Source organism: Dryas octopetala, chromosome 3 (genome assembly GCF_963921425.1).
Source record: "Dryas octopetala chromosome 3, drDryOcto1.1, whole genome shotgun sequence".
Taxonomy (NCBI): Eukaryota; Viridiplantae; Streptophyta; class Magnoliopsida; order Rosales; family Rosaceae; genus Dryas; species Dryas octopetala.
The window spans coordinates 8450977-8474039 of record NC_141368.1 but is presented as its reverse complement, the minus strand read 5'-3'; the positions used below and the strand labels follow the sequence as shown (position 1 = coordinate 8474039).

At 37.9% G+C, this 23063-nt stretch overlaps 2 protein-coding genes across 2 annotated transcripts; one reads left to right on the top strand and one right to left on the bottom strand.

Annotated features, from left to right (window-relative positions):
* The first annotated feature begins 8609 nt into the window (after nt 1-8609).
* Nucleotides 8610-12018, top strand: LOC147290468 (pentatricopeptide (PPR) repeat-containing protein). Its single transcript, XM_086235102.1, has one exon. It carries the CDS (start codon nt 8754-8756, stop codon nt 11550-11552), a length of 2799 nt encoding a protein of 932 aa, XP_086091228.1. The 5' UTR covers nt 8610-8753; the 3' UTR covers nt 11553-12018.
* A 110-nt stretch (nt 12019-12128) lies between these two features.
* On the bottom strand, nt 12129-15526 carry PYL7 (PYR1-like 7). Its single transcript, XM_086235103.1, has 3 exons — nt 15197-15526; nt 14239-14454; nt 12129-12931 (listed from the first exon to the last, which is right to left on the bottom strand). Exons 1-3 carry the CDS (start codon nt 15314-15316, stop codon nt 12716-12718), a joined length of 552 nt encoding a protein of 183 aa, XP_086091229.1. The 5' UTR covers nt 15317-15526; the 3' UTR covers nt 12129-12715.
* Nucleotides 15527-23063: the final 7537 nt, after the last annotated feature.

Below are 23063 nucleotides of genomic sequence, written 5' to 3'. Positions count from 1 at the left end.
CTAAAACGACATGTCACATATCAGATCGCACTTGCGTCAGATGCCAATGTGTGGTAGCTCAAGATAAACGGCCAGTCCTTTAGAATTCAAGGTGTTTTTATTAGAAATTTAAAATGAAAAAAAAATTAAACTCAAACTCCAACTGATTCAAAAATTAATTGCAGCCTAAATTGTCCACTGAGTGCTCGATAAATTATATGTTGAGTGCTCGGCAGGCATTTTTAAGCGTTCGACGCTTGCAAGCAAAAAAATGCATTTGTAAGCAAAAAAATGCATTTACAAGCAAAACATGCACCGAATGCTCAGTAGGCTACCGAGCCCTCGGTGCCCTGCCGAGTGCTCGATAATGTAGTTTTTTGCTCTGCATCTGCGTACACGAATAGATTAATTTGGATAGAACTTAATTTTTTATTTGGCTGAGCTTTTAGTTAAAATCTTTCAAAAACTGAGTTTATGAATAATTTATTATAGAATTCAACTTCACTTCATCCTTAGATTTATTGCCCGCCCATTGTGGATGAGACCCAACTCACCTGGGGATTTAAGGGTGTGCTTTGTGCGACCTCACCAAAGCGAATAGATTGGGATTGAGGTGCGTAGAAAACGCTTTAAATTTAAGTTTTGATGGATTAGGTGTTTGGTTATAATTTAGAAGTTTTTTTTTTTTTTTTTCAAATTGAGGTCAAAGTTGTTTTTGAAGGGTTAAAATAATCAAGTATTGTATGCTTTTCAAAAGTGTTGTGTGAGAAATCACTTTTACACTCACATAACTTTTAAAAACATAATTTACTAAATACTCTGATGTTATTTTTTACCCTCACAAAAGCAGGTTTTTTTTTTCAGTCATAGCAATACCAAACTCATCCACTAGTTTTGGATTAGCTAGCCTAATTTGTGGGGAATGATGGAAAAATAAGTTATGATTAGAATAGATTAATCAATCCCTTTGTTTGTAATAATAAAAAATAAAGATAAAAAGGTATCTCACCTCACCCGACTAGGCTTCATTCATACAACCAATTATTTTAATACTCTCCCACACTATTATAGGCTAGCTCGACAACTCCACTTAATCAGGATAGTCACCAGGCCACCATATACATTGCTACCCTACTCTAGGAGTTTCTCGATCTAATGCCAATTGGAATATGTGGAATTTATGCGAGATGTGAGATTAATAATGCTAAATGTACTATATTTTTAGTACTACATATATCTATATATGTATATATATATCATCTTTCTAATTGAGTTGGGGTTTATTTATATAGTGGATTTTACTTTTATTGTTGAGAGAAATCTCACATTGAAGATGTGAAGGTCTTGCTAGTGACTTATAAGGGTTTGGGCTACTCTTTCCATTGCCAATTGGTTTTGGGATGGATGCTTAGATTTTTTATGGTATCAAAGCAAGTTATCCACATAATGCTCCTAATGGCCACACGTGCTCCCACGTCACACAATATAAATTGTTCACCTGTTAGGCTTAAATGATGTCACACATGCGGGGGCATGTTGAGAGAAATCTCACATTGAAGATGTGAGAGCGTTGCCAGTGGCTTATAAGGGTTTGGGCTACTATTTCCATTGCCAATTGGTTTTGGAATGGATACCTAGATTTCTTCATTTATTAAACATGTAGTACACACATGTAATACCAAAATGTAACACTCATGATAACTTTCAAGTATCAATCGTACAGCGTTCTAACACTCATGTTAGTACGTTCAAGCGTCCATGTATTCGAACAATTTGTATTAATCCCATATTTTTCATGTGGCATTTAGAGAATTCTTGATCTTGCTCTACCCAGCCTATTTTACGAAAAAACTAAAGCTTTCTTGTCATGAACAAGTGGTGTCGATTTTGGCGTATGTGGTATAAGCTAGCCAGTGTCGGCTCAAGCATAAGGCGAGCAAGGCTTGTGCCTAGGGCCTCATGTTGATGGAGGCCTCATATTGAAAGTATTTGACACACTATTAAAAAAAACTTTAAATATTTATAATTAGCCAATTATGTCTCAGAATTCAGAAAGAGGCTTTCTAGCTACTTTCTTGTTTAATGTTTAGGCGTGAGATTCTTCATTATTTGTTAGTGAGACTTTTGATTTTTTTATTCCCTTAGGCATGAGATAAAGCATGAATGGATGAATTATTTACTTCATGAATGACCAGGCCGAAAAAAAAATTGCTTCATGAATTGTTTTCGGGGACATCTCACATCTGTTTCATTTGTGCATTGTGATCTGTCTTTTTTTCCTTTTCTGTCATTTTTTGTAATATCGCGCGTCTAAAACTAAAAGAAGCAGGCCTACGAGCTGATTTTTGCTGGAAGGGTTAGTTCATTTATGCAACAAGTGCAGACTGCAGAGCCATATTTACTTCAAAATTGCAGAGGCAACAGACTAGCAAAGCCATTACTTCAAAGTTAAAAATCAGGTTTTATTGTTCTTGAATCTTGTATCTCATACTTTAGTTTTTGTTTGTTATTGGTAATAATTATGTCTAGTAGGAAATTTGAATCTGAATATGAAAAACTTAAGAAAAAAAAGCCTTCTAACTTAAGATTTTTTTTAAAAAAATATTTTTAAATAATATATTTGAAAGGTTTGGCCTCTGTGTAATTTCGCTTTTGGCCTCACTTTCCATTGTGCCGCCATTGGAGCTAGCCTTGTGCTAAGTCCCTCCTACCAAGAAAGATCTTGGGCATTTTATTGGTTGATAATTAACCCGTTAATTATTTATTGTCGTGCTCTGCCAAGACCATATATTATTAAAAAATACATTATGAATATGATGCATACTAGGAGGTGAAGTAATCTAATTAAGTAGGTAGGGTCGTGACTCATGTGGTCAAGTAGTGCAACCCGAATGAAACAAAGACATAATCTATCTAAGCAACTGACTTAGCTAGCTAGGTTACTTCTACCATGCATTACACACTCACTTGTGCCCTATAGGTGAAGTAATCTAAGCAGGTAGCTAGGGTAAAGTACAAAATCTGAATGAAACAAAGAGATGGTGATGATGATGTGGCCCATGTGGGCAGATGCACAATTGAGTTAACCATTATTCTCATCTAAACCTCCACCAGTACTGGTTCTTGCTCTTGCTCTTGTTAATTAAAATATTAATTGAGTAGGTTAGTTTCAACCTTAAGTGAAGCTTAGGGGTACTGAGATGCGGCACAGCGTGCAGTTTCTATACATCCTTTGGCACCGGCTCAAGAGGTGTGTGCCACAGATCACAGATCACAGATGTCGCAATCCTACCAATGCTCTCTCTTGATCTCTCTCTCTCCATCATTTTTCTGTCATGCAAATTATTGTATTATTGTATGTGCCCATTATATATAAGTACAAACTGACTGTTTTTTAATGCTACTAGCATTATGTACGTTGTTCGGACGATTCTTCTTACGTGTACTGACGGGTGTATATAACACTCTCTTTGTATTCACCCTTATTGATTATATAATCAATTATTATAAAGAGAACTTTGTATACAGCCGTTACACCTTTGAAATTTTCCAAAAAGATGGACACATATATGCAATGTGCAGCAGTTTATGCAGCCAACTAATGACAATAATTCACAGGTCCTTAGCTTCCAACTGGGAATTGATCGACTTGGTCAAAGAATATGTATAAAGCAAGGAAGGATTCAAAAATCTTGATCAGGAAAGCTGAGATGATCTATATGTGATGATAAACTGTCTTCAAACATTGGCGATTGAATTAAGAAACTTATAGTTTTTACAAGTTAGCACTATGTTCGATTTAATGTCGAATATAAGGATTGAAAATGTCCCTTTTGTCCATTTGGGTTTGGGCCGGAGACCCTCATGGGAATCAGCTGGGAGCTAGCTAGGGTCTTATATTATGCCATGCACTTATATATATCAAGTGTCGCAAATGTCCACATCTCTCGATCTTGTCACGCGCAAGCTAGTTTATTGTTGGATCCGAATTCTCTACTTTTAACTTGAATTTTTGCTATATTTTTATTATTTAAGAGTATGAAGTAAAATATGAAATAGATTCGTAACATTTTTTGAGTGAGTATGATTACTTTTATGTATTTATAACCCTTAAATTTATATCACACGATTATGATCGATTGAAACAATTTATATATTTTTATGGGGATTACTCCACATTATACGTGGACAACAAATCCAAATTCTTACTTATTGTTATACATATATGTTTTGAGAAAAAAGTTATGTATATATATAACCGATGCAAACAATCTTACACATGCACAATAAATATTATGTATGTTGTGAGAGAAAATTATACAATCTCAGGCACGCACTAGAAATAGGTAGGTAGCTCACAATGAGAAATTAAGGACAGCAAGAATATATTGAGAGCTGAGATGGATGGATCTGTTTACTTCATTCAAGGCAGTGGCTGTTCCCTCCCCCTCAAGGGCTTCCGACTTTGCCAGCTCTGAGGCTCTGAGAGAACATTAATTTTACGACACCAAAGTGCATGAGACGACACAGCCGGAGGCCTTTAGGGGGGTCGGACAAGCTAGGCCTGCCTTGCCTACATACATATCGATCATCTTCATCATCATCAGATCTACTTTGTTCAATTATGATCCGCAGGCTGCAGCTAGTTTAATTTCATGTAAGTAGCAACTCTCAGTTCCCACTACTTCTAAAATTAATTTGTTCAGTGTTTCTTTAATTAAAGATCAATTGATATTCTTGGCCAAAAAAAAAAGATTAATTGATGTTAGTATATTATTTTGTATATGTATTACAGATTAAAGATTATATATATATGACATATATGCCTTATGGATCAGCACTATGAAAGGGTTGATTAATATAATTTGGTTCACATTTACAGGGAGAGAGGAACATATATATACATATATAATATATAATATGCTTAATTTGCTGACAGCCTGGCCAATTAAGCTTACTTTCAACTTTGATCTATCCTTGAGTATATATCCTCCTCCTCCTCCTGTTATTTTAGTAATGTTATTAGATGACCTAGCAGGTGTGGCTATGCCTAGGGCTATCTGTGTAATTAAGCCCCTGTGGGGCACTAGGTTTTTTGTGTGCTACTTCTTGCTGGGTTAATTTAGCTAGGGTGCATACGTTGGCCCCCATTTAACACACACACACACACACAAAAGAATTACATATATATGACATGAACATAAATATCCAAAAAAAAAATTTGAACTGAATACAACCCCAGATGTTCTTTGCTGCATTTACATCTGCACTATTTTATATACATATATATATATATATCATGCATATTGGTAATGATATGTTGTTAATGTAAGAATTATATATGGACACACACAAGTTCACTTAGACAATGACAGCAACTCATCATGACTTAAGAGCCAAGGAATTGAGTTCACCTAGGACAATCCAGATACATCCTTATGCCAACTGTGTTATATATATATATATATATATATATATATATATCAATGTTCTATAAGGTTTGAGGAACTTATTAAGAGCTGGCCGGTATTGCTCACCTAAACATGAATTAGGACTCTAAACTTAAGGGGCAGTATTAATTTGAGCATGACTCTTAGTCCATTATGGGTAGGACTTATCAAGCTAACCCTTATAAATATAGAGCTAGTCCCTGCTCTCATACAGACTGCAGAAACGGAGCCCCATAAACCAGTTGCACTAAGTTGTGGAGAGAGTAGAAGCCTAGTTCCATAAATCTGGGCACTCACACAAGATTCATCTTTCTAAGAGCTAGATGGCCAAAGGACTGACAGAAAGTGTGGCTCTTCCAAATTTGAAGAAGATTTTGAAGTGCTTATTTGTAAATAAAGTAATTACTTGAAGATAGCTTATGTATTTATTTAATCCAAAATTGCAGGAATATATGAATAACAGTACATTGTGACTTTGTGTACCTAAATCATATATGTATAGATGAGCAATACTTGAAATATTTACATCATAGTTCCCCGTGCTTGATCAGTAGAATCATGCTTTGCAGCATTTTGTAATTTTAAGGATATAATATGCAATACTGTAGTTTTACATTTCAGCCCTTGGGAATGCATGTATCGATTATGTATTTTTCTTTCCTTTTTTTTAGATGATTAGGGTTTATATGGGGGAATCATGGTAGGGTTTCAATATGATTTAAGAGATTAATTATGAGTTTAGAATAAGAGTTTTATTAGGGATATAATATATGTAATTGCAGTATAGTAGCTAGTACATTATCATGTCTGCATAGGTTAAAATATTATGTTTAAAATTGTTCAACTAGCTTTTGATTTAGTAATATTTTTTTAAAATAATATTGGTCTAGTAGTATGCATATATAATATTATGTTTGCTATGTAGTCAAAGAGGTCTCAACTTAGGATCTCTCCCTCCTATATAAGAAAAAAAAAAGAACTTAAAATTTCGAGTATTATTCATATTTTTATTTGTAAACCTTTCTGCCGGCTTAAGTACAAAACCACACCATTTTCAAAAAAAAAAAAAAAAAAAAAAGGTACAAAATTAACTACACCAAAAAAAAAAAAACAACTATAACCAACCAACAAAGACAAAAACATCACCAAAAAATCTGACTCACAGTTACATATAGCAACTGAAGTATCATACTCAACTAATTAAATTGTTTGCCACATTTTACATGCAAACTTGAGAGGCATAAAAAAATGGCATGCACATTTCAACCGGTTGGCCCGGACAAGAATCACTCTAGACCAGACCGGTTCAACAGAATTGTTTGTGGATAAATCCACATGGATTCAATGACCAATCACAGACCAACACGTAGCACACCAGGTCTCATTTTTGTTTTGACTTTTCAATGGTCAACTTGGTTAGACCTAGCCATCTGTGTCATCATCTCAGCTTAGCAATGCTAACAACATATACATCTGAGATCGGCTCTTACCTCCGGGTTACCCATGTCCGATCTGAACTAACATTGGGATCCACCGAGAATTCGAGAGATCATCTCATTCGGACACCATCAGTTCGGCTAGGATATGGAGATCCATATTTCTCCAGTCACATCTCAACCATTAAACATTTTATTAGAACCTAGAATATCACTTCCAAAGCCTTCAACTTGGATCAGCTTGGCCAGACGAGATGACGATTGTACAACTCGCCTTGGCTCGGCTCGGCTCGGTTCGGGCTAGATCATTAATTTGTTGATCAAACTAGACAAGATGATCATTGTACGTGAGACATTTACAAAGTCATATATTCAGCTCAGCTCAGATGTTCTAGTTCACCGCCACAAAGATCCTACGTGACATCTTGACCAGTCAACGGTTGACCTGGTCAGCCACCCCAGTCGCCTTATCACTTTGGCTTGGTTAACTAATCATGATCGGACTTGCCTTGACAATCTTGTCACCATCGGATCATCTTGACCATTGGTTCGGCTCGGCCCGGCCCAATGACCGATCATGATCAGACTTGCTTTGACAATCTTGTCACCACCAGATCACACGACCATTTATTTGGCTCGGTTCGGCCCAATGATCGATCATGATCAGACTTGCTTTGATAATCTTGTCATCACGGGATCATCTCGACCATTTGGTTTGGCTCGGCCCAATGCCCTACTCTTCCAATTTGGCACATCTTACTGCCTCATACATGAGAGATTCACAGATGACATGTGTTCGGCTCGGCCTAGGGACTACCTCCCGCCGATCCGAACTGATCAACACCATTTCTCTACACTTGGAGAAATCCATCATGAAGTGGACGCTCGGTTCAGCTCGGCCTTTGGTAATCATTCTCTCAAATTCTAGTCACAACCGGTTTTCACTTGAAGGGATCACTACACTAACTACCTGATCGGCTCGGCCGACTTGTCCATGTCTGATCCGATCACACATGGATTCCACATCTACACATGGGGACATATGTGTTCATATCGGATCGGCCTCCCACCGCCATTCTAAGAAGATCACGTTGGGACGAACCGTCATACTCAAGTGCACTTGACATAACTTTTTGACAGATGAGACATTCCAGCTCACAACCATGACTATGAGGGCATCCCACTTGTTCTTCCATACTTGCATTCAATGCAATATTGAATGCAAAGATAGGGGCAACTGTGCATGCTACTATTCATGACCGAATGTGTGGCCTCCTCTCAGCCATTCATCCTCATGCAGTTAAACTTAACATTCACCACTTCTTTTGTCTATATAAACCCACTTATATGCACAAAAGAAAGGGTTCACAATTTACTCACAAAAGACCACACAAATACATACAACCAGCTAAGAGTATCCCAAAAGATATTGCATTGTTCTTCCATATTCTCTCAAGTTCATCACTTGTTCTTCCTTGTTCTTACTCAAACACCTTCAAATACACTTCACTAACTTCATTATCGGAGCGTATTTGGTTGGTACTACACCGGTTTTTCTTCTTTGATCTTGTGTTCGTGCTGGAAGATCTTATCAACTTCAACCAACAGTTCAACAAATCTTAATCATCTCAAATCAACATCTAACTCATTGTCCAACAAGGCTTCCAATCAGCTAGATCATCACCTTAAGTTGTTGCATCTCTTTTACGAATTTTTGCATCAATAAGAATTATTTTGGAGGGTGAACCTTATCCATAAAAAAATCCAAAGTTATTCCATTTACTTCCCAATTGCTGCAGAAAATGAAGGCTCTCCAATATTCCCTCAAATAACCACCATTTTTTCACAGCGAAACAACCTTGGCTTCCTTGGTTAACTGCAAACCTCCATGGACAAATTAGCTCCATTTCACCACCTTAACCGACCTTTCCTTCAAAACCCACCAAGGGTTTCTCTTGCTCGTGGTGTCACGGCCACTTCTACTGAGCCCCAACCGTTTGCTTCTTCTTCTATTCCATCTTTGCCAAGACTTTCTTCAAGCTTTACCTTCTTGGATGGCTTGGGTGATCCCAAATCTTTGAATTCAGTGAAAGTGATGCATGCCCAGATGATAAAAATGGCTAACAAGAACAATATGGATACCATGGGAAAACATTTGGTCGCATATTACTTAGAATTTGGTGATTTTAGGTCGGCTGCTCTGGCTTTCTTTGTGGGTTCTCAACAAAGTTATCTTCTATGGAGTTCGTTTCTAGAGGAGTTTGGAAGATTTGGGTGTGACCCACATGAAATTCTTGAGTTTTTTTGTGAGTTTCATGGTGGGGGGGTGATGTTTGATAGCAAAGTTCTTAGTGTAGTTTTGAAACTTTGTGCAAGTTTAAAGGATTTGTGGCTTGGGTTGGAAATTCACTCTTATTTAATCAAAAGGGGCTTTGATTTGGACGTGCATTTGAAGTGTGCATTGATAAAGTTTTATGGGAGTTGTTGGGGCATAGAAAGTGCCAATCAATTGTTTTATGAAATGCAGGATCAAGAAGATATTTTGTGGAATGAGGTAATCATGCTCAACGTGAAGAATGGGAGATGGGTGAAGGCTCTGGAACTGTTTCGAAATATGCAATTTTCATTTGCTAAAGCCAACAGTACTACAATTGTCAAAGCACTACAAGCTTGTGGAAAAGTGAGAGCTCTCAATGAGGGAAAGCAAATTCATGGGTATGTTTTGAGATGGGCATTGGAATCAAATTTGTCAATATGCAATTCCCTTATTAGCATGTACTCCAGAAATGACAGACTAAAATTAGCTAGGACAGTTTTCAATACAATGAAGGATCATAATTTGTCATCATGGAACTCGATTATCTCTTCTTACGCTTCACTTTGTTGTTTAAATGATGCTTGGATTCTTTTCCAGAAAATGGAATCGTCTGATGTGAAGCCAGACATTGTGACTTGGAATTGCCTTTTGTCAGGCCATTTTCTTCATGGCTCATATAAAGCAGTCCTGACCATTTTGAAGAGAATGCAAGATGCCGGCTTCAAGCCAAATTCAAGCTCTATTACTAGTGTTCTTCAAGCAGTTACTGAATTATGTTTCTTGAAGCATGGGAAACAAATTCATGGTTTTGTGATAAGAAATGGGCTTGACTGCTATGATGTGTATGTAGGAACTTCATTAGTGGACATGTATGTGAAGAATAATTGTTTATCCAATGCTCAAATAGTTTTTGATAATATGAAGAACAAAAATATTTTTGCATGGAATTCATTGATATCAGGTTATTCCTTCAAGGGTCTTTTTGAAGATGCAGAACGGCTATTGAATAGCATTGATCAAGAAGGAATCAAACCCGACTTAGTGACATGGAATGGTCTGGTTTCAGGGTATTCAATGTGGGGTCGCCATAAGGAAGCTTTGGCGGTGATTCATCGGATTAAAAGTTCAGGGTTAACCCCAAATGTGGTTTCATGGACTGCTCTTATATCAGGCTGTTCACAAAATGAGAATTACGCGGACTCGCTCAAGGTTTTTATCCAAATGCAAGAAGAAGGTATCAGGGCAAACTCTGCCACAATATCCAGCCTACTTAAAGCTTGTGCACGACTATCTTTGTTATGCAAGGGTGAAGAGGTACACTGTCACAGCATACGAAAAGGTTTCAATGAGGATGTATTCGTAGCCACAGCACTTATTGACATGTACAGTAAGGCAGGCAATTTCAGAAGTGCCCATGAGGTTTTTAGGAAGATTAAGAACAAGACATTAGCTTCTTGGAATTGCATGATTATGGGGTTTGCAATTTATGGCTTTGGGAAAGAGGCTATTTCTCTTTTTGATGAAATGCGTGGAGCTGGTCTGCAGCCAGATGCTATAACGTATACGGCTCTGCTCTCTGGTTGCAAGAACTCAGTTTTAGTTGATGAAGGATGGAAATTGTTTGATAGTATGAGCACAGATTATAACATAGCTCCGACAATTGAGCATTACACTTGCATGGTAGATCTTCTTGGAAGAGCTGGTTATCTTGATGAAGCTTGGGATTTTATTCAAACGATGCCATTTAAGCTGGATGTCACTGTATGGGGTGCTTTTCTTGCATCCTGCCGAATCCATAAAAACTTGGTGTTTGCAGAGACTGCAGCAAAGAATCTTTTTGAGTTGGAACCTCATAATCCGGCCAATTATGTCTTGATGATGAACTTATATGCTATGTCAAACAGATGGGAAGATGTGGAGCGTCTTAAAGATTTGATGAAAAATGTTGGGGTGAAAAACGGGCCTGTGTGGAGCTGGATACAAATTGATCAGACAATTCATATGTTCTCTGCAGAAGGGAAGCCTCATACAGACACAGGAGAACTATATTTTGAATTGTATCATTTGGTTTCTGAAATGAAGAAATTGGGATATGAGCCTGATATTAACTGTGTACATCAGAACATTGATGAGGTGGAGAAGAAGAAGATTCTGCTGAGTCACACAGAGAAACTGGCCATTACCTATGGATTGATGAAGATGAAAAGTGGAGAACCTATCAGGGTGATTAACAACACAAGAGTTTGTTCTGATTGTCATACAGCAGCAAAATACATGTCATTGGTACGGAAACGTGAGATTTTCCTCAAGGATGGTATTCGGTTTCACCATTTCAGGGAAGGAAAGTGTACCTGCAATGACTGCTGGTAAGGAGGAATAAAATTGCCCTCTTGAATGCTACATTGCCATGACCCATCAATCATCATGAAGGGAAGGCTTGATGCTTCAATTGGCATGAACAAGGCTGACAGGTGGAGGGTTGTAAGTTCAGCGATCGTGAGCGTTTATCCCCACACTCAAGGACACAGTTCGAACCTCCCGTCCCCCTTTGTACCCAAAAGGTCAGGCTGATAGAGTGAGAATTTTACCCCAAATTGATCCAGTCTCCAGTGAATGCTAAGCATACAAAACCTCATCAGCAAGTGTTCAGCTTGCTGTGAAGTTAAAAGACATTATTCTTTCACCTGTGTGAAGACTGCTAAAAACATCTTATCGCTAACGGACAGTTGAGACTAAGCAATGGTGGCTCTCTGTAGGGCCTCTCACCTGTTTAGATTGCCTAGAGCCTAAAAATATATACCGAGTAAAATAGATTTCAAGTTTCCCGGAAGCCCCTTACATATGCAAGTTCTTGAGTCATTCACCATATGAATTGGCAGTGATTGTATTGATTCCACGTGTCACCAATTCGTGCAGTGTATTTTATTGGTCCTCCAACACATCGAATTTAACATAAGAAAGAATAGGTAAGTTTTATTGTAGCTTCAACAGATAATCCAATAAGTAGAAACACAATAGTTAAGCAATTACAATAATTTATTAAGAATACAAATACATAAGTATATACAAAACAAACAACAACGCAGCGTTCTTCCTCTGAACCCTCCCTGCACTACAAGATGAAAACCCCAGTCCATAGATACCATCTCTTTCCAAGATAAATATTTACAGATCAGAGTCGTACTAACATTGGTACCACCATGCTCGAAACCCAGGAAAAATAATACTCACAGTAACTTTCCCTTTCCATTCATGGAGAGCTTATAAAAACCTTGAAAGCTCATCCTTCAAACACAAATACCAGAAACCCCAGGCATCATTTTCAGAGTAAGAACGACTATGCAAGAGCAACTGCAAAGACAGTGGAACAATCTTCATCGGTCAGAAATGCATAAGCCAGCAATGTTCCAAAACTTCTGTGAATGGAAGGGAAGCTCCTACTATCTCTACAAAGCATCTGAGACAAAAAAACCATGGTTGGTATAACTATAGTCATTGTGCTCCTAAGCCATCCAGCCCATCCCCCATATCCACTAATGATTGATAGGTTCAGTTCGGTCCTGGACAGCCATCCTCTCTGAGACATCAGCCAAAGACTTGAGGTTGCACCTGATCAGGGCCTCCACAAAGTAGCATGTCTCATCCTTGGTATTTCCATCAGGCACATCCACCACAAAGGATTCAATAACTAGTGTCCCTGGTCTCCCATCAATAACCTCAGGATGGACAGTAATAATTGAAGAGTAATTCTGCAAGTTTGAAGAACATATAGAAATGCATTGGAAAGGCATTCTCTTACCACGTAATCATACAGGAGTAAAAAGATATTATTCAGAGATCAAGGCAAAAACAGAAAATAAATTCAATATTCATATAAATTATCCAAATACATATTGCATGTGATGGCAGATGCTGGCAGCCTTGGCTGACTAAAACAATAGTAATTCCAAAAAACCAAAAACTAATTACATGTTACACATTCTGAATATCACTAAGGTCAGTCACCAAAGAACAACATTTCCAGGCACCTTCCAATTTCTTGGTCAACATGTTACATCCCCCATCCCATGCATAAGTCGCATGTGAGGTAAATGGATGGGACCTAGACATTGAATGGCCCTATTGATGGCTGAGTGCCTGTGGCTGTCACCCACAAGCAGCTGTTGCTAGCTCTCCTATACAAATTCTCTTTACCCTTTCAGTCTTTCTAGAAACAGAAAGTGAAACAATTGACTTTGAAACTGTGAGTTAGGCATCAAACCTCATTTTCCATGTGCTTAGGAACAACCAGACAAATAAGCAGTGATGTCATTTACTAACAAAACTGTCATATTGCTACTAAACTTTATGAATTCATGTTTAGACAGATATTAAAGTTTAGTGTACAATCTTAAGCCCCAGATGGTCAAGTTTTCAGGACCAAAAATAATTCTTACTTGAATTTGGTAAATGGATATATTCAAAAGAAAACATTGATGAAAGCATTGAAATCCAAGCTAAATGGTCATTCATGACACATTCACACACAAGGGAACATTAGTATATTTTCTGTTGATCAAAGAACTTCGTCACAATTAATATAAACAGAAACCTTAAAACATGCAAAAAAAAAACAGCCCAAAACCACAGCATCAAATAAACTAGTGTTGTTATTTATGTTTGAAAGCAATGGCAAAATTTATGCATTTTCCAAAATTTTCTTGTTTTTTCACTTTAGTACTGCCATGTGTACCACAAGTTTCACTTTTAATCTACAAACTAACATAGCCATCAATGGTGATGCCACCAACAATTTCTGTATGGTGTGATCGCCAATCAGTTGTGCAGCCTATGCACCATAAATATATGTGTGGAGTTGTATAATACGCTGCATACGCATGGCATAAAAATACAACAGCTACAAAGACTGCCACATTAGATTGCAGCTAACTGAGTGGTAGTCCTAACGTATTCCTTACACATCTATGCCACCAGACAAGTGTGCTTCCTATTTGTACAATAAATTGGATAAAAGGAAGACCGCAACAGTAGGCAAAAGAGACAAGAACTTTCTTACCCTTAGCCTATGGTCACCACCAACAATCTTCATGCCCAGAATGTGCTCATCATCATCAAGAAGCTCCAGCCTCTCAGTGCTGGTCGTTGCAGGAAGCCCAGATTTAACATTCACTTCTCTAACGCTCCCAATGCCAAGGTCCCCCGTCATGATGCACCGGCTAACAAAGGGCTTGTACTTCTGGGGTTGATCAAATCTCCTTACCAATGACCATACCTGATAAAAGAAACAAGATTAATCACACCACTAATTCAGAAACTTATCAAAAACAAAATAGACGTGAATGTAAAAGGAGTTGTCAAATTTCAACTAGATCTCTGCCATTAAAATATTAACATTTTGTTTGGTTACAGAGAAAGTACAAGAACGGAAATTAAATTAACTTGCTTTCCTTTTCATAGAAGCTAAAATTTAAGGAAATAAATGGCAAGAAAAAAAATGCCCTTCAATTTTTAGATTTTCGTACGACTTTTTCAGCAACCAAATGAATTTATAAACCTATTATATAATTACAACAAATTGAAAGATAAAAAGAATTTTAAGCCCAAATATTTGAAATTCAACTCTCCAAAGTTGGATTGCAGCCTCCAAAATCACATGCAAACCAAACCAGTTAAAGCTAAATCCCAATAATAGTACAAATTAACACCCTTTACATCAAAATTACTACGAAGTCGTTCAAATTAACAATCAAAGTCGAATCTTAACACATTTGACCCAATTGAGCCACAATGAAGAAAACCCAGAAACAAAAACATTAAAAAGGAACCAAAAACAACTCCAAATCGTTCCCAATCACCCAGATCTCCAAGACCCAACAGAAAGTCAAACAAGAGAAAAACCCTTTCTTTATCAAAATCAACAACACCAAAACGAAAGAAACAGAACCCAGAGCTCGATCAGAAGGTTCACAGAGAGAGAGAGAGAGAGAGAGAGAGAGAGAAAGAGAGAGACTTACAAGATGCACAGGGGCTTTGATGTGCCTGACCAAAGCCGAAGTGCACTGGGTCTCTCTGGGGTCGTGCCTGTGGTGCCTTCGTATGTACTGAGCCTCCATTGAATCACCACCACAGCTCATTCTGATCAACTTGATCCCTTCCCAATCTCAATCTCTCCAACTGTTTCCTTCTCTACAAATGAGGCTATCAACAAGAGTACAAGACAGAGGCTTCCAGAGCCAGACAGAGATAGATAGAGAGAGAGAGAGAGAGAGAGAGTAACAAGCTTTTCTTATTTATTTTTTATTTTTTTGAGTAAAAAAGGTACAACCTTAGCTTTAACTTGGCGGGTTATCAAAACTCTAATGTGAGTAGTGAGTGCACTCTCCACCGACAATGCAATTTTTTAATGGGTATACAAGCCCAAAGCCTGCGTTTTACTTTGGACCCATTATTGGCCTATATATATTAAAAAAGTGCTTTATGCCTTTGTCAGTTTATTATCTTGTATTTTTTTATTTTGGGAAAATGGGCATTTTCCTTCGAGCCGCATGGTGGTGACAATATCGTTGGTGACAGCCCACTCTCTACCACTGAATTGGGTTGGTGGGCTGGTGGGTGCTTTTTTTGGGTGCCCTTTGGTTTTAGTGGGGTACATGGGTACTACTTGCTTTTGTTTTATTAGCATTCAATTCAGCAAGTGGGTGATTTTTAAAGTCAAAATTTGTAAAGTGAGGTTGGGGGAAGATGCTAGACTTGCTAGTTGCTACTTGCTACCATGACTGTTATATTTAATTGATTGAATATCATGACAGGGAATTTCCTTGAAAAGCCATCACCTTCTAGTATATTACAAGGAAATACATTTCATTATAGCCCTCAACCCAAGGGGAAATTTGGAAGATAACTAGATGTTCTGAGTCTTCTACACATTACTTCTTCTTGCTAGGAGATTGGGAGTGGTATTTGTAATATATGAGTTCAATTAGGTTAGGTGCATGTTATTTGCACTCTTTTTGTGTGAGTGTATAAAGGAGTGTGAAATGATAATTCTAGACTGCATTTATTATTTCTCTTACCTTATTGATACTCTAATTCTCCTCATGTGCTAGTCACGTGATCATTTATTGTTAAATTAACATTATATACATTTATTGCACCTAAAAATATTTTCACCACTCCAAATAGATCATAAGTTTTTGAAATCCTCACATGAGGATTTTTATTGGGCATCGCCTTGGTGTCCCTTAACTCTTAATGTCTATCATAATCTTAAATTCATTTTTTCACTCATCCTTACTGCTTGAACTAACTCCAAGATCTTCTTAACTTTGATATTTTGTTGTAAAGAAATAAAAATGAGAATTAAATGAAATATTGAATACATTATTTAGTTGAACATGTTGGATTGAAAGTAAGGATGGACTAAAACAATGTTATTTAATCCAACTATTTATTCTCAACTTATTTCTAAATATAATAAGGTGGTGCATATATAATGAGCCTCATGAGTTGGAAAACAAATAGTGGAAATAAGTAACATTTTCTTTCCATTATCTGATGAATTATCAAAATAAAATGAAATATAAACTATAGTAGAGTGAATCCACCGCCAAGATGATATCAATTAGTTGAGATAAAAAATCACACTTGGGGTTTGAGATAATGATTAAGAGTTGTTCACATCCCTTGATTCATGGGATGACCATTATGTGGTATTCTTATCCTTTGTGCTCACCCAAAAATGGAAATACAATGAATACAATAAGAAGGTTTTTCAAACCCTTTCATGGTATTATAAATTTTGAATAGAGCCATTATGGCTCTTCTTATCTTGGGTGCATCTATTTCCTTTAGTGGGTGTTGCTTAATTGATCCCTTTAAGGCTTTGATGAATGATGAGCCCATTTATACGTTTGCCACTTGCTTTTTTTCTTCCCCCACTTGCCATGTGAAATCCAGTACAAAAGATCACCAAAAAAAAAAAAAATCCAGTACAAAACAAGAAAGCTGACACATACACTTTGGTATTAACTATTAAACAAACAAAAGACGAGTGCCAAGCCTTTTTCTTTTTTATTTATTTTTATTTTCTTTGGTCCATTTTTTTGTCATTTTCTGCGGTTTATAAACCATTCGGTCCATTCATGCAAACCACATCCTTAGTGACCCCACCACCCCCACTTGCAATTTATGATAATATTCATTTTCAATCAAAAGTGTATTAACATATTTTGTGGATTAGCTTCTCTTGGTTATTTGAGTGTGTCAAATTTAATCCGTATAATATCCGTATTTCTAAAAGGTGCATGTGATTCCTTTAGAATATCCAAAATAATATTTCGTATATAAAATTTATTAAAAGTTTAAAACTCCCTCACGAACTTTATGCTAAGATTCATGGTTTGGAAGAAAAGAAAGTATAGGAGGACAGAGAGAATCGAGAGAGAAAACAGAGAATTTACTATATGGATCTTGATTTTCATACAAAGAAAGTAACAGCAGGAGCCTTTATACTTAGGCAATGCACTACGCTCAGAGAGCACCGACTAAGTAACTAACTAACAGAATAACCAAAGCTAACAATCTAATGAAACTAATTCTTAACAAACTGACAGCTGTGCATCCTAGTCAGCTAGCTTATTCAGAATTAGATGGAGTTGAGTCAGCATGAGTTTAGTCAGCGTATGACACTTATCAGCCCCCCTCAATCTGAGGCTTGGGTGGACCAAGCATCAGATTGGTTCTAAGAAAACGAAGCTGAGGTGAAGACAATCCTTTGGTCAAAATATCAGCAAGTTGTTCTTGAGTGGAAATGTAATCAAGCTGAATATCCCCTCTGGTAACTCGCTCTCGAACAAAGTGATAGTCAATTTCGATGTGCTTGGCCCGAGAATGGAAGACGGGATTAGAAGAAAGAGCCATAGCTGAAATGTTATCACAATGGATTACTGGAGCTAAGGGTAAGAACAGATGCAAGTCACAAATCAATTGCCTAAGCCAAGAAAGTTCTGCAGCAGTAATGGCCATAGCACAGTATTCGGCTTCTGTGGAAGACCTGGAAACAGTAGGTTGTCTGCGTGAGCACCAAGGCACAGGATTATCACCTAAGAAAATAACAAAGCCTGAAGTGGATTTTCTCTCATCAGGTTCCCCTCCCCAGTCTGCATCACTATAGGCAGTAAGCTCCAAAGGACCAGATTTATAGTGAAGGCCATAATCTAAAGTGCCCTGCAAATATCGAAGAATTCGTTGCATAGCTTTATAATGTAGATCAGTAGGGCTCTGCATAAACTGACAAACGGTATTGACTGCAAAGGCGATATCTGGCCTTGTGAATGTGAGATATTGCAAACCCCCCACTATACTGCGAAACTTAGTGGGATCTGCAAGTGGAACACCCTCAAACTTAGAGAGCTTGGTAGTAGGCAAAGTTGGGGAAGAACAGGGCTTGCAGTCAATCATAGCAGCCTTATGAAGTAAATCCTTAGCATATTTGGACTGATTCACAAATAAACCCTGTGATGTAGTAGAGACTTGAAGCCCCAAGAAATAACTAAGTTCTCCCAAGTCTTTCATATCAAACTCAGTAGAAAGCTGATTAATAATGTCTTGAACTGCAGCAGAATCATTCCCAGTTAAAATGATATCATCAACGTACAAAAGCAGCAGGATGACAGATTTGCCTTTTAGCCTAATGAACAATGAAGAATCTGCAACTGAAGCCTGAAAGCCTAAACTTGGTAAATGACTAGTAAAACGTTCATTCCAGGCTCTTGGAGCCTGTTTGAGACCATAAAGAGACTTTTGAAGCTTGCAAACATAGCCAGGATGAGCAGGGTGAATAAAACCTTGAGGTTGCTGCATATAAACCTCCTCATGTAAAATACCATGTAATAAAGCATTTTTAACATCTAATTGTTTAAGCTTCCAACCAAAATGAGCAGCAAGAGCTAGAATAACCCTCACAGTAGCATGTTTGACTACTGGACTGAATGTTTCTTCATAATCTATACCAGCCTCCTGACTAAAGCCCTTAGCAACAAGCCGGGCTTTGTGCCTTGCAATAGAACCATCTGGATTTCGCTTGATCCTGTACACCCATTTACAGCCAATAATATTTCTATGAGATGGTCGTGGAACAAGAGTCCAAGTACCTTGTTGTTGAAGTGCATCATATTCTTCTTGCATGGCCTGCTGCCACTGAGAAATTTTGGCAGCAGAGGAAAAAGTAGCAGGCTCAACGTCAGATAAATCAACATTATGAGAAGCTTGATAAGCTTTTGGTTTAAAAATTCCACTCTTGGACCTTGTTTTCATGGAGTGACTATTAGTGGTAGTCCCAAGTGGTGGCACTGGGAGATCAATGGGAATGGCACTAACAGGAATAGCAGTAGGTGGCAGAGAGGTAGAGACTGAGATATCTGGCTGAGAGAGCAAAAGTGGAGAGATAGGTGATAGTAAATGTTCTTCTGCAGAGGCATTGAAAGGTACTGAAGCGATGGTAGAAGAGAGTGGGGTGCCGGGAGTCCCATGAGAAGCTGACTGAGTAGGAGAACCTTCAGGAGAGGAGAAACTTGAAGTACCATGGCCAGGATCAAGCGACAGGGAGTCGAGAGAGGGAGGGTGAGTAGCTGAGCTATGAGAATTGACTGAACAAGGGACCTGTGGAACAACAGAAGTAGGAATAGGTACAGACAAAACAATTGGTGTAGATGGTGTATGGTGAGATTGCAGAGAGATAGGACCAAGGTGGTTAGACTTATAGGGAAAAGTATACTCATCAAATAAAACATGCCTAGAAATATAAAATTTGGCATGAGAAGGCTCAAAACAGATGTACCCTTTATAACCAAATGCATAACCAAGAAACACACACTGACGTGTCTTTGGCTGCAGTTTGTTAGCATTGTAAGGTCTGAGAAGTGGATAACAAGCACATCCAAATGTTCTCAGAAAATCAATAGAAGGTAAGTGGCCAAATAAGGATTCAAAAGGTGATTTAAAATCAAGATTGGCACAGGGCAGTCGATTGATTAGAAAAACAGAAGTGGCACAAGCATAAAACCAAAATTTCTGAGGCAAAGATGCTGCAGTGAGCAAGGTGAGTGCCGTCTCAACTATATGTCTATGTTTTCGCTCTGCCAACCCATTCTGTTCAGGGGTGTAAGGACAAGAAACGTAATGAAGAATGCCATGTGTAGAGAAAAAGGACTTAAAAGAATGGTTAACAAACTCACCACCACCATCAGATTGCAAAATCTTAATTGAAGCAGAAAATTGATTTTGCACAAGAGAATGAAATTTGACAAAAGACGAGAACACATCTGATTTATTAACAAGAGGAAATAACCAAACATATCTTGTACATTCATCTATGAAGGTAACATAGTATTTAGAGCCTTCAATAGAAATAGAAGGGGAAGGACCCCAAACATCAGTATGAATGACCTCAAAAGGAAACTTAGACTTAGTACTAGACAATGAAAATGGTAACTTGGTCAATTTCCCAGCTAAACAAGACTGACAAATGGACCTCTGAGAATCAGACAACAAAGAGACATTGTGCTTGGAGAGGATCTTGGTCACCACATCATTGGATGGATGCCCCAATCTGTGATGCCACAATGAAGTCTTGACAGTATGACCAAGCAATGCTGTGGAAGAAGTAAAATGAGATGGTTGAAGTTGAAAAGAAGTAGAATGAGGAAGTTGAAATGAAGTAGAATGAGGAATGGGATACAAGCCATGGCTACTCAACCTTTTGTACAACACTCTCCCTGTGTGCTTGTCCTGGATAAGAAAGGAAGAAGAATCAAAAATTAGTCTGCAATTATTCTCTTTACATAATTGATTGACTGACAACAAATTAGCAGATAATTTTGGCACATGCAAGACTTGATTTAATAGTAAAGACTGAGAAGGTGAATGAGTAATAGAAGTAGAGCCAATATGATGAACATCTAACCCTTCACCACTACCAACAGTCACGGCCTCCTTGCTTGAAAAAGGGGTCGATGTAGTGAGCTTGTGCAAGTCAGCAGTCATATGACTTGAAGCACCTGAATCTGTAATCCAAAAATCTTCCATAGCAGTGGTAGGGCTGAAAGATGCAGTCATAGCAGACAATGAGGCTGAGGGAGCCTTGCCTTGATATGCAAAATTAGTTCGATGAAAGCAGTCAAGAGCAGTGTGGCCTTGCTTATGGCAGATTTGACATGGTTGAGACATGTCAGGAGGTGGAGAATCATTTGAGTGTGTAGTTGGTTCATCAACAAACTGGTACTGAGGTTGGACATGAGAATGTCTGTGATAGCAATCCTGAGCTGAATGACCTCTTTTGTAGCAAATCTGACACTCAGGTGGCCTAGAATATGCATCCTGACCAGAACCAAGAACTCCAGGAGCAAATGAATAATACTGAGCATTATGAGGTCTTCGACCAAAAGATCGACCACCATACCCCCCAGACTGATAGCCATTGTTATACCTGCCTCGACCACGGCCTCTATGAAAATAACCACCATTGTTATAGCCTGTGTGATGTTGAAAATCAGAGTTATAATTTCCATGAGGATAACCCCTGTTATAATTGCCATGAGGATTAAACCTTTGAACAGGAGCTCGAATCTCAATTTGAGGTGATGAATGAGCTGAAGTAGAAGACTGAACTTGATTCTGAGCTACTATGGCTGTGAGAGTAGGCAACTGCATAAGTTTAGCAGTGAGAGTCAAAGTGTCTTCCTCAGCAAGCAATTGTGATCTGAATTCCTGAAGAGACAGGGGTGTTTCTCTAGCACGAGTCACAGTTTTTATGGTATTATATTCTGGGGGAAGCCCATTAAGAGTAAGAATGATGATATCTTCATCACTGATGTTAACTCCAACAGCAGTAAGCTGATCTCGAGCTACCTTGATTTTCTTCAGATACTGGTCTATAGAATCACCTCATTTCTGAATGGTTTGCAGGTTGGTTTTGAGATTCATCAGATTAGATCTTGAAATAGCAGAGTACCTATCCTTGAGATTCAACCAAACATCCCGTGATGTTTTACTGCCAACTACATAGCTCAAAGCATCTGAAGATAGTGTAGCAGTAATGAGTGATATGAGTGCTTTATCATTTTTCTTCCACTCTTTGTATTCAGGATTAATTTCAGATGTAACACCTTCTTCTTCAGTGATTTTGTACGGTGGGGGACATGGAATAGAACCATCAATGTACCCAAAAAGATCATGCCCCTCAAGCATAGATTCCAGTTGAAAGTTCCAGGTAACGAAATTAGTGTCATCAAGACGCACAGTGACCAAAGTGCAAATATTTGGAAGCAAAGTAATTGGGGTTGTCATGGTGATTATGAAAATAGCAGCAATAAAGGAATCAAGAATGAAAGAAAGGCTAAGAGTACTAGGATCTCATAGAAAAATTGCAAGATCAAACAGAATCAAAGCTATGTGTTTGGAAACAGGTAATAGAAAAATTTTCTCAATACTCAGACAAATCAATGATACCGGAATAAGAGAACAGGCACAAGTAGAAGCAAGATGATCAATATTGAATTTGAGAGAAGATAAAAGAGAGAAGATGCAAGAAATCTGAAATCAATTGCAAGAACCCTAGATTTTCACAGAAATGAGTGTAATTCGAAGATAAAAGAGAAGAGATGCAAGAAATCTGAAACCAATTGCAAGAATCCTAGATTTTCACAGAAATAGGTGTAATTCGAAGAGAAAATAGAATTGATGATCAAGAAACCTGAATTGTCAAGCTTAGATTGCAGCAGCGTGATTGAACACCATGACTGGCTCTGATACCATGCTAAGATTCATGGTTTGGAAGAAAAGAAAGTATAGGAGGACAGAGAGAATCGAGAGAGAAAACAGAGA

Bases quoted from the DNA above. Each gene is read 5' to 3' on its own strand.
- PYL7 (XM_086235103.1), bottom strand. From the start codon at position 15,316: ATGAGCTGTGGTGGTGATTCAATGGAGGCTCAGTACATACGAAGGCAC. The intron at 14,455-15,196 runs GTAAGTCTCTCT...TTCTTTTATCAG, and splicing joins TCAAAGCCCCTGTGCATCTT to GTATGGTCATTGGTAAGGAG. The intron at 12,932-14,238 runs GTAAGAAAGTTC...TCAAACTTGCAG, and splicing joins GTGGTGACCATAGGCTAAGG to AATTACTCTTCAATTATTAC.
- LOC147290468 (XM_086235102.1), top strand. From the start codon at position 8,754: ATGGACAAATTAGCTCCATTTCACCACCTTAACCGACCTTTCCTTCAA.